Here is a 12,595-nt window from a genome sequence, read left to right as displayed (position 1 = left end):
TAGCATCATAAACAACGACGATGCCACATCAATATCGATATCGTCGTGTCCTGTCATTCAATCTATCATTTAGATAAAGATGCAGAGATAAAAATGGAAATACATAAATAATAGAAATATCTGCTGTATATCTCTCAAATCAAATTGCACTGAAATAGAATTCTTTGATGTCGATTATTTCTTTGGGCAAATTATGCATAATTTTTTTTTTCATCTCTCACATACACATATGAAGCTTATGAGAACTTTCTACTTAAAAATCTATTTAAAATTGAATGAATAATAAGAAGTTGCGTATTCGCTTATTCGGAAATTAATTCGCGATTATTGATAGATTATTCATTCTCAATTTCACTTACAATTTAAAAAAGAAGAAAATTTCCGAAATTACGTTTGCTTTACGTGTATTGTAAATCAATTTATAATCTGTAAATCCTCGACGAAGAAACTATCAAAGTTCGCACATGTATTTTTCAAACGCCCCGTATGTTACTTCAAGTTTCGATCTACGAGAAGAGAACGAAAGATCGTACTTTCGAAAACGACAGGAAAGTGAATTTTCCCAATGCAACGCGAACAATTAAACATCAGTCGCAGGAGAAACTAAGTTAGCTCGAATGCCGGGTTAAACGGATAAAGAAGCAAATTACAGGACGGCCAATAACAAAGGCGCTTCCCTAACACAATGGGGAGAAAGAGAAATAGAAAAACAAAGAGTGAGAGCGTCCCAGTTTCATATTTCATTTACTACCTAATTGATAGATAAATAATTGGTAAAACTTCAATGATAATGTTACACGCGTTATATTTCGCGACAATATAAATTTTTATTTATATCACACAATTAGTCTACAAAGGAATAATAATAATGTTTCGCCAAAGTTCTCTTTATATATGTATTAGAAATCATGAAATGTGCGTATTCGGCATTATGCTTAAAAAAATGCCAATTAAAATATAAGATTCGTTACATTCGCGATTGAAAGTATCGTGTTTGAAATTCATAAAATAATCCCAACAATTTTAGCCCTTTTTACAAGAAGGATACATGCAAAAGCGGATGAGGCTAATCCATGAAGATTCCCACGTCAATCCCACGCTCTGGCACCAGTTTTTATTTCGCAATGAGATGGAATCCTGAGTACAATCGTTCAAACGAGATTAACGAGACCGCGCGCCCCATTTCACGAGAGACCGGCGCGAAACAAAAATACTTCTCAGCAATTTACTGTCAAAAATTATTCCCTCGGGAAGAATGACCGTTCGCGAGCAAAGAACATTCGCGAAATAAAACATTTTATAGCGTAATCATGTCTCGTTCTTTATTTATAATTACAAAAAAAAAGAAACATAGATAATATAAGCTTCGGAGGAAAGCGCGATTTTCGATCGTGGGAATGAAGAGAGAGATACCGAAAGATGTGTGATTGCTTGCGGATGCACCGATAAACTCGCGAGGACCATTCATGAGGAAATGCCAAGCATCGCTCGTTCGCTCGAAATTGGAACGGTTCGAGAAACGGCAGCGCGAAATGAATCGACCTCAATCGTGAGATTTTTGCACGAGAGAAGCACCGGAGTGTGCGTTGCCACCGTCGTCGACCCTAAACGACGACGACGACGATCCCGTCCTCGCTTCTCTCTGTCCCCCTCCTTTCAACACGGCCGCGCGCGGCGGATGCACCGAGTTTCACCGATCGAACTCGCATACGACGACGAGTCCTTTAACGTCGCGTCGCCGCAACGACGAGATCGCTATCTCTCCTCGTGTCAGAATAGAAGCGGAAATAAAGGAGACACCGCTTTTTTATTATTCAACGACACTCTGTCAGTCCAGTGGAAGTTTATCGATTTTCTTCTCTCGTGATTAGAATTTCACTGTTGCAATAATAATTTTATTATTCAATGGCACTTGTTTAATCTAAAATAGATTTGATTGATTTTCATCCATTTTAATCTCGAAAAATTATTCCCGTAATAGTGGCATTCTGATGGATTATTTTCCGCTCATATTTTCTTGTATCAAATATACAGAATACGAGAAAAATATTGAAAAATGTGGCGTTGAAATTTATAGATGCAGCTTATTAATCAAAGTGACTCATCGTAGTACTATATTGATTGCTATTTTTCCTTCTAAATAAAATATAAGAAGAATACAAATTAAATGTTACTTGTTTGTTGTCGTGATTTATTGATATTTATTGTAACCAAAATGATAGTTGCACTTAAAATTTTTTTTTACATCAGATTTAAAAATAAAATATCAAATGACGAAGAGAACTGCTACTTATTCCTCGTTTTCACATACTTATCGTCATCAAAATTGATTAATGCTTTCTTGATAATCGAAATCAATTGCGAAACGTGTTTACGATGATGATGATTCGCGTTATGGAAAGCAAAGTGGAGAAAGAAAAAAGTAAGAAAGAACTTGGCTTATTTTTCTTTGTGGTAAATACGAGTCACTTTCCACATTTCATGAGAACATCAATCAAATTAATATTTCTCTTTCTTCTATTTACCTCTTAAACACTCATCAAAACGTTATGCGAGGATACAGAGAGATTTTTCGTTCAAAACATAATGGATATCACATGGACTTTTCACATTTTTTTTTTTTTTTTTAAGCCCTCGAAATGAAACAAACTATGGAAACTATCGAAATAAGCCCGTAAAGAAAAGCATGGGCGATGTAAATCTATCAGAGAATATTAAGGATATTTCGGATGCGCCACTATAGCGTCATTTTGGCACTGCTCGACGTGCAAATCTCGCGTCCTATCGACCCCTCGACCCGTCGACCCGTCGTCACTACCCATCGCTCCGAAATCCGATTTCGGAGCATCGAGACCAAGAAGCGACTTGTGACGGTTAGCGCGACCCGAACAAAGGATGTTTTGCCCAAGTAAACCAAGGATCTATTGTCTGTGATATATCTCTATTCCTCGAACTAGGCGTCACCAGCGACCCGGAGGAGGCGTCGTCGGAATCGACGATCCGCCATCTCGGCGAGACTTCTCTCTCTTTCTCTCTCTCTCACTCTTTCTTTCTATATGTACATATATCTCTTTCACGAGATGATCATCCGGACAAGATCGCTCGGTCGCGATCCCTTCTCATATTCGGCAATTTCGCGATGCAAACCGCACTAACCGCAATCGATGGAAAACAGCCGCCCGCACGAGGCGATTATTCCGCGCGATTATTCTGCACAGGCGGAGCACACTCACACGGGGAACACGTACTGTCACTGCGCGCAGTCCGCGGATGCGGACGCGTGCATATAGACGACTACACGCGCACACTCGCACTGCATCGCCCGCTCGCGCTCACTCACTCCCTTGTACTCACGCACCTCGAGTAGTGTGCGAGCGAACGAGCGAGCGTGCGCGGTTTCACGCTCGTTCGAGCCGCGGCGGCTTCGGCCCGTATTCATACATCGTTGCGGGATCCCTCTGTACATCCGGTAAGCGTGTACAAAAAAAAATCTGCTCCGTGGACTTGGCACACATATATACACACACACGAACACGGATGTCGAACCACACACGCGCGCATACGCGAAGAAACACGCTCTCGCCGCTCCGTTTTTATCCACGCGGCCCGCGTGCGCTCTTGACAACTTGACGCGCGGTCGAAGAATCGAGATACACGTGCTCGCTTGACGCAAACACACGCGTGTCGTTGTCTTCTTCCGGATGGTGATTGCGGCGACGGAAACGACGGCAACGACGACGACGACAATGAAGACCGGCTGATGCGCGCGATGCAGCGTGCTCGCCGCAGCCGACTCGAACGGACACGAACTTCTCTCTCTCTCTCTCGGCTCTCTCGCGTGCTGAAAAATCGGGGAAAATCGATCGTCGACCAGGCGCGGCGCCGACCGAAACGCCGCTGCTAGCAGCTGCTGCTGCCGCTTTTCTCTCTTCCTCTCTCTCCTTTTCGCCTGCTCCCTCTCCCTTCGTCTTTCTCTTTCTCCCTCTCTCTCTCTCTCTCTCTCTTCAGTTCTCTATAGGCTTTCTCTGTCGCGGGATCATCACGGCTGTCACGAGCCCCTCTTCTTCTCGCTCTTGCCGTGACCATTCTTTCGTCTCTTTTATACAAATGATATCCTCTCTCTTGAATCAATTGTCTCTTTCTCATCTCTATTTACCTCTTGCTTTCCTTTCTCTCCCCTCCTTCTCTCTATCTCTTTCTTTTCAACAAAATTGCAATACAGACTCATCGAATTCTTAAAAATCTACAGAATATAAATTTGTTAAAACTTCTTTCATACATTAAATAATGAGGAATATTTCCACAATTGGAAAATTTTCAAGCGTTAAATATTCACAACAGATATATACGGGGTATCAAGACTTTCTAGGTACGGCTATGAGAACGCTATATTCCTCTTTAGAACGAAGCACTTCGACAATGAGTTTCTATACAAGATACAAGAGTGCGGCGGCAGTGCAGCTAGAAAGTCGTTGACGGTAAATGCGCAGAACCGTAATGATTCAGAATATAATGACGATAATGATGAATCATCAGTAACACAGATTCGTATACATTATCATAACGTGTTTTAAATGCGTTAGCAATAAACAAGTGATTATTGAAGAATTAAATTTTATAGATATTATTAAAGAATTTATATAATCTCTTATCCCTCCAAAAATTTTTCGAAAGCTTTACTACATATTATTTTAATGACAAATATTTAAATATTCCAAATATTAAATATATACTCGTAATTGAATTCAAATTATCGTAACACAGTAACAAGAATAGCGATCCAAATTTTAGGAGAATTAGCGATCCGACTTTGAGGAGAATGCAAATCTCTGTTTAATAATTGTTACGCATAATTTTGGTAGAATCAATTTTATAACCGATTGTATAACAAAGTATTTGCCTTCAACGTAGAACTCTTGTCTGGCAGCTGCAGTTAAGCTAGCATTCCACGAATATCTTATCACGAACGATATCGTATTCTGTTTTACCGTACTTGGATACAATACTTTTTATCTGCCATTGTGTACTCGAAAATATACCACTTTCAACTCTCAGTTTTATTTTTTAATATCGTACCGAATGAAAAATATAAAATAATTTTTTTTTCTCTCACTTACCGCCTTCGTCGGTCATCACCGTTACGGTCGAAGCCGGTCCATGACCTTCAGGATTGAAGACTTGCAGCGAAACTAGATACTGCGTGAAGGTATCCAGATTATGAATACTGTGATTCTGAAATAAGAAAAAGAAAAAAATTCACAATCGTCGTTTTTGTTTTTCTTTCTTTTAACGATTAATTATTAATTGATTGATTGCGATATTAATAAATTTGATTAATAAAGAATAAAAAATTATATGGCAGCTTACGTCGACGGCAGGGTCGCGAATGTAAATGTTTTTCATTTCTTCATCCGCTTTCTCGCGTCGTCGGTATCCGATGCGATATCCAAGGAACTCGCCGTGTATGGTATCACGACTCGGTGGCTTCCATGCCAGATAAATAGACGTCGCTGAGGTGTTATGGGCCGCCGTGATGGTCGGTTTTCCTTCCGGTACTGCAAACAAAGGAAAATATATTGTGTAAATTTTTCCAATCTTAAATTTAAAAAAAAAAATACACAATCCTAAAAATAAATATACAAGAGAAATTAATCCTGAAAAAGCACATTGCGCGCTCACAAAAATATCGTATTCATATTTATAAATATCGTTACGCGCTTATAGAAATTTTTACAATAGTGTTTAGCAAAGGGTTTATCCAAATATATCTCGTTTACATCGTATATTCTGTGAGAAAAAAAAATAGATTGTTATCGCTTCAGGAAATCTCGGTTAAAATCGCAATTCTCTCGTCGGCCGAGATGTTTAAACAAACTGTATATATACACATACTACAGAAATCCATCAGTTTATGAAAAAAAAAAAAAAACCGATTCTAAAGAATAACGTGCGACAGTATGACATACCATAAAAATAATATTTAAAGTTGGCGCGGAACACGCGAGGAGTACGGTCGGAAATCGATAGTTGTGATATTGCGTAGAATCATCAAATACATATGTGAATAAGTACGTAACCGGCGGATGCGGATGCGGGAAAAATTAAAAGGTAATATTTAACTGGCAATCGTGAAAATAAATTTTCAAACTGGCGGGTTCTCCTCTCGGAAATTTCAAGTTTTACTAGAAATATATATATGTGTGTGTACATATATATGCACATGTGCATTGTATATATGGAGCAGTATCATATAAAATTTTACAGATATATACTATGCATGCTATTGTGTTCTCGCGAACGCGCGCACGCGCAAATGTATTTTAGTTCCAATATCGAAAATATACATTTTCATCGAAATCATTCAATCTATGTTAACAACATATCTTTATACATGCACGCGATCGCGTTCATTCGCGCACGCATTGCGTTATTGATCTCCATGGAATTGTTTTCAAAGTCGGGCATTTTTAATTCACGTTAGTAAACCGCATCTGAATCCACGTATCGATATCGCAATCGATACGCGGCGAGTAATACTTTTCCGCATTATTGTGGGAAATATGAGTCTCGACGAAACGATCGGATATTTTCCGTACACTTTTCCGTGAAAATTATACGTACTCGTCAAATTTCCTTCGCGATATGTTCTAGAGAAGCAGAACGGCTATTCAAACTGCATGGAGTTATCGTTGCGGTGGAGATGCAGGCTGGAGGTCGCTAAAAAATGGTGGTGTAATAATTTTCAAGCCAGCAAATTTGTTTTCGGGTTGCCTTATCGCGCGCAAAGGGCAGGCCAGGGTGAGCTCGTTGTTCCCGTCACAGAAGCACGTTCGAAATAATTAGCATCCCTGTGTCACTTCTGAAACGCTCGCTCTCGTCGTGCGCTGTCGCGGCCGCGATATCGCGTCGGCACGTCAGCTGACTCGGGCCGAGAGTGAGAAATTGTCGCAGAAATAATACCGGGACATTTAATGCGCGTGGTGTGTCAGTTAGCCCGACTGTTCCCCATCCATCCGTCGTGTTATAATGTCGACGAAAGCGTTAATTGTATGATCACCAAGCGTTAATTGCGTGAGGTCGACGAAAAAATAAGGAGCTTCGCAGCGATGCGCCTGGTCTCATCACGATTAATTCTTAATTATTTAATTTATTAATATTTAATTATACTAGTCATCGAAATAACATTTATGTTCGGAATTAAAGAAAGAAGGCAATTGATGATTTATAATTCAAAGAAAAGACATGTATTAAATTTTTATAATTATTTTTACAATTTTCTGTTAAAATAGAGAGAAGTAATAATAATTGATACTTCGCAAATATCAACGATAAAGTTGTGTAACATAATAATAATGTACACAAAAGTAATTATCAGAAAAAATAATTTATAATTTGTAGAGTGATAAGTTGGATCGAGTATTAACAGAATAAGTGATATATAAGCCTTTTAATTCGGTCGCCGTTCTGTACTTTCGTCGAGCAATTTAGCGCCACGATAAATACGAGCTACACTTTTTACTGGCGCTAAATCTGCGTTAACTTATTATTACCTCGTCGGCGCGTTTATGACGATAACGCCGGTTTTATACCTTCGTGATATATTATCGAAGTACCAATTTCGCCGTAAACGCTCAAACGCTTAATCGTGACAAACCGTTCGCGTAAACATATTGCTAATATTGTTCTTGAAACCAACGTGTCGTATATAACAAGATCGTAAAGTACGTAAACACATCACATGTAGTTTAGCATGCAAAATTACGTCATCTCGATCGAAATTGATGTTTTACATAAAGTATAGCTCCAATTAAATTTTAATTATTATAAAACGAAAACGGTACACATTTTGTCAAATTTTGACACAAAACAGCTGTTCGCATCATTCGATGAGTATAAAATGTATATATATATATATATATGTATATATATATATATATATATATATGTATAAATATAAAAATTGAACATACATTTTTTCGAGTATAATAAAGATTCACGATTAAATCGAGATTCTCAAATGATTCATCATTTAACCAAGACGGGACAAAGTATCGTCGTTATGTAATATCAAGATGGAAAATAAATTACTCGGTCACACTGTAGAGATTCCTCGGCTTCCATCCCTTCGTCGAAACGTGACTCGCGGAAAGGCGCCTTTATTGCATCCGCCGAGTCCCTCCACTACTTTATCAACCCCGTCGGAATCGAAAATAGTTCACACAGCAGGCAGAAGCTACCGCTCCTTCCTGATTCTCGAGGCGACTCTCACGAATGAACTTACCCGACAACTCTAACTCATTGCTGGATGTGCGGTGGCAACAATACGAGTCTCTTCTCTCTCTCTCTCTCTCTCTCTCTCTCTCTCTCTCTCTCTCTCTCTCTCTCTCTCTCTTTCTCTCACTCTAATTCTTTCAAATTTTCGTACGGAAGAGAAAGGCTTCTTTCTCTCTTTCTTGCTCTCCATTTAGCCTAGAAATTAATTATACCGAGTGCGCGGGATGCATATCTAATCGATGAGCAAATTCCTCGGCTGAACCAATCGACGATTAAACCTTGAGTTCCTCATTTATCGTTGTTATTACAAGCGGTTGTTAATCTGCTCAACTTGCCCGAATATACCGAATTAACAGCGTGGTCACTGAGTAATCTTCTCAAGCGAATGTAATCGATATCAGCCACGATGTAACATTGTTTGATATCGAATTCTTACAAAATTAGAAATTCAGAAAATAATTTGCGTTTATTCATAGCTACGCGAAAGAAAAAATAGATGATTTTTCATATACGGTTAATTCATTCAAGTTGATCAAATATTTAGGAAATATTATATAAAATTTTAAAAGTTATAAAAATTTTTAACATGATAAGAAGAAAAGAAAACGGCAGAGCAGATGTATAAAAACAAATTTTTACAACTTTTACTTTTATTAGAGAAGAAAACACAAATATATTTTTAAAGTATAAAAATATATAAGTCATAATTTTTAAAACAATCATCAAATTCAGAAGTTCAGTCTCGCGTTTAACCGCGATTATTCTCGCGGATTCTCTCGGAGAGACGCGGCTCTTTTTCATCAAGAGTATACGGAAAAAAAGTACGATCTCCTGGCTGAGTTCCTGCAATTTTCGCTTCGACTCGGCGCGAATAAACTTAACCGAGACGACGCAGTGCCGACGGGTGTCCCGATGGCTAATTGGTAGCTCGGTTGCGCTGTATATTTATGGCGAGAGCGGGGGCGAACGAGGTCTGGAAATGGGCACCTATATACATATATGTGTCTGTCAATATGTGCAGGTATTGTAAGTGTATGCGTATATATAATATATATATATATATATATATATATATATATATATATATATATATATGTATGGAGACTATACGCATGTATTGGAGAGACCCGGCCGCGGGAGTAAAGTGGTAGTGGAGAAGTTTCGTCGGTCCGTGTCCTATTGATCCACGGGGTGTAGGGGGGAAGTGTGAGAGAGAGAGAGAGAGAGAGAGAGAGAGAGAGAGAGAGCTTTCATTTGAGCCATCGTGAATTCCCGTGCCGTTGCCACACTGGAGCACTACCACCGACCTACCTATACTGGCCCCGGCCTACCGCACCGACACCCACGAATTAGAATCACGAATTAGAATCCGGTGGCATAAACCAATGCGCGACGAGTTGCCCGGTGCACCGATCCATCCGTCCGTCCGTCCGTTCGTCGTTCGTCGAACGAGGAAACCCGCCGACCGTGTGCGACCTGCGAAACGCGCGCAACGTAACCTGTCTGCGCGTCCTGTCAATATTGACGCATTACTCGCCACTCGTACGATCGTTGATGTCGATGCGGGTATATATCGACTGCCACATTCCATTCGTATTCGTGTGCGCTCCTGAATCGAAACGAATCTACGCGCACCGCATCGACCCACCGGAAAAGATATCATTTTTTTTTTTTCCAAAGAGCGCTTCGACGAGTGTTTTTCCCACTGTTGGAATCGATAATGCGTCAGTGGCATAATTTAAAATGGATATCTGCCGCGAGAGATAAGCGGGCGTATGGAATAAACGCGCGGGAGTAAAAAAATGCAGAATTTATTCCTCTATTCGGAAAATAATTCACGCTCTCTTTCCATCTGTATATATATATATTTCTTTCTCAATTCTTTCTTGAAAAATCGTAAGTGACGTAAGGAATAGTAGTACAGCGCTCGAATGTTGCACATCTACTCCCCTTTTCTTCGTGAATGTGCCGCACCGCTGCGTCGATTTCGAGTACATACGATATTCGGCTGCATCGGCAACGCAAATATATTCGCGACTGCATTTCATCCGCGCGCATTCCGGACCAGCAGCATGCGTTGCACGACGAATGTATCGTTTTTCGATCGCGCTCTATATATTCTTTAGAAAAAAGGTCTCTTTTCTCTTTTTAATACGTAAAATTTAATACGTAAAAAAAATTAAATAAAAAAATTTTATCTTGTGTATCGCGTTACTTGACAACCGCGCTAAAATTTTACGTACCTAAAGAGAGTTTAGCAATATTATATTTCCCATATATATCAATAAAAAAATGGCACCGATTCTCGAGATAGATACGGAATTCAAACCGTGAGAAAACGTCCGTATGTCGGAGAGAATCGTGTGAAAAAAAACCTCGTTATCTCGATTTTATCGCGAAACTATGAAATCGCTAATTCGGGAAGTACAGCTGATCGGATCAACCGATATTGCGACATTGCGACGGAAAATTACAAAAAAAAGTGCCAGTGAACGTAATCGCGGCAGGATTCTCGCCGGCCGGCGAATAACATTGCTGCCGAATTTTTCTTCCGGTCGATGACACATTGGCCGGTGACATCGTTCGGCGGTATTTAAATTAATTATTTAAACATGCGCGCACGCGTTCGCGTTTCCGCATGACGATGATATGCGAAATCCGATTCGGTAATGCGGGTGCGTCTCGTATAATTATTTTTATCTCACACGATAAAATCGATCTGTCACTATCGCGCTACACGTGCATTTCATCACGTTGGATTCGGTTTAGCTAATTTTCGAAATAACATTCAATATCGTATTCCAATTTTTTTGATCCGGACAATCTCGAAGACGGTAAAAAGCGAGTATAAATTTTGTTGAGATACAAAAAAAAATGCAGAAACAAGTAATTTTTATGGGCGGAAAGATATTTCGTTCAATATTTAAATAATATTAATCAAGATAATTGCAATACGAAGAATGTCCATTTATGGCAGTAGAATGTTTTGCAAATTATAATTCAGGGATAAATCCGAGATATTCCGATCAATATATTTAATTTAAAACTTAATTAGCAGGATATTGATATTATATTATGTGGTTAATAATATAATATAATGTATTTTTGCTACAAAGTATAAATTAATATATAAAATAAATATATTAAAAGATATACATATAATCGCAAAAAAATATACATGTCATTTTAATAAACATCTTAATAATCGATTGGATCAATCTTGAATATATATATAACAATAAATTATATCATTAGAAAAGAATTATTCTCTTACATCCAATTATAAAATCATTAAGTATCAATTGTTTCAAGTGTCACACGATTATTTTAACAGCTGACAACAGTTCCCTATGTTTTCCTCTCCTTGTTTGTTGTTGTTGTTGTTGCGAATACTTGACGGAACAATTAATGCGAAGAACTGAAACTGCGTTATGCGAAAATGTCAGTGGAAAAAAAAAAATGAACAGAGAGCTGCAACAAACTCGAATTCAATCTCCATGCGTGCATTTATGCATCCGTTAAAAAGAAAAGAATGAAGCCGGATTCCATTTACGATGGTTACATTCCACGAGCTATATCTAATTACGGTTGGACTGCGAGTCCCGGTCCTTCGCGCACACGCGCGCGAGTAACGCGGTAATTGGGCTTGCGATCAGGACGCACGGGAATTCAGGTCGAAAAGGGTGGAGAGAGCACGGGGAGGAGATGGCTCCGCGCGCAAACTTTGTCGTTCGTGGCACGTATATATAGCTATACGTTATAGAGTGTCGCGCGGGTGAGCTCAACGGAATTTACAGGGCTCGCCATGCGCACAAGGCGCGCGCTCAACCTATTTTATATAACGGAGGTAGCGTCGTCGATCCATCGTCGTCGTCCAACGAAAGAAGGTACGCGGAAATGTAAAGAGAGAAAGAGAGAAAAAAAGGAAGTGAGTGGGGAGTAGGTGGAAAGCAAATTAGGAGACAAAAGAGAAAGAGTAGGCTTGATTCGAGCCTGCTCGCGCACTCCCGGCTGTCGACTGCAATTAGCGCCTCTTTAGTTAGTCGCCCTGAACGGTTCTTCTTCGCGTTTCCCCGGATGCCAAGAACTGGCCGCGCCGCGCTCTTAATATACCACTCTCACTCCCTCTCCCGTCTCATTTTTTTCTATACTCGTGGACCTTTCTCTTCGCCCGTTTCGGAGTTTCGCTCGTCACTTTCTTCCACGCCTCGTCGCCGTCAAACGCTTTGTACCCTCCCGGGCGCGCTAACGACCGGAGGGTGTCAACCATTTAATTTAGCATGACGCCTCTCGGGTGCGTCGTCGTGGTCGACAAACTTCG

General features: G+C 39.7%; 1 protein-coding gene across 7 annotated transcripts in view; it reads right to left on the bottom strand.

The window, feature by feature from the left end:
* Positions 1-12,595, bottom strand: part of LOC126854392 (tyrosine-protein phosphatase 99A) — a 255,790-nt gene that overhangs the window by 17,098 nt on the left and 226,097 nt on the right. For all 7 annotated transcript variants that reach the window (XM_050601050.1, XM_050601049.1, XM_050601051.1 and 4 more), the window contains 2 exons: positions 5,368-5,555; positions 5,118-5,232 (listed from right to left, as the gene is read on the bottom strand). In XM_050601050.1, coding sequence (XP_050457007.1) covers positions 5,118-5,232; positions 5,368-5,555 — 303 coding nt within the window. The remainder of the gene's footprint in view (positions 1-5,117; positions 5,233-5,367; positions 5,556-12,595) is intronic.

This window comes from Cataglyphis hispanica, chromosome 14 (assembly GCF_021464435.1).
Source record: "Cataglyphis hispanica isolate Lineage 1 chromosome 14, ULB_Chis1_1.0, whole genome shotgun sequence".
Lineage (NCBI taxonomy): Eukaryota > Metazoa > Arthropoda > Insecta > Hymenoptera > Formicidae > Cataglyphis > Cataglyphis hispanica.
The sequence above is the reverse complement of the archived record's forward strand: the minus strand, read 5'-3'. Positions and strand labels throughout refer to the sequence as shown.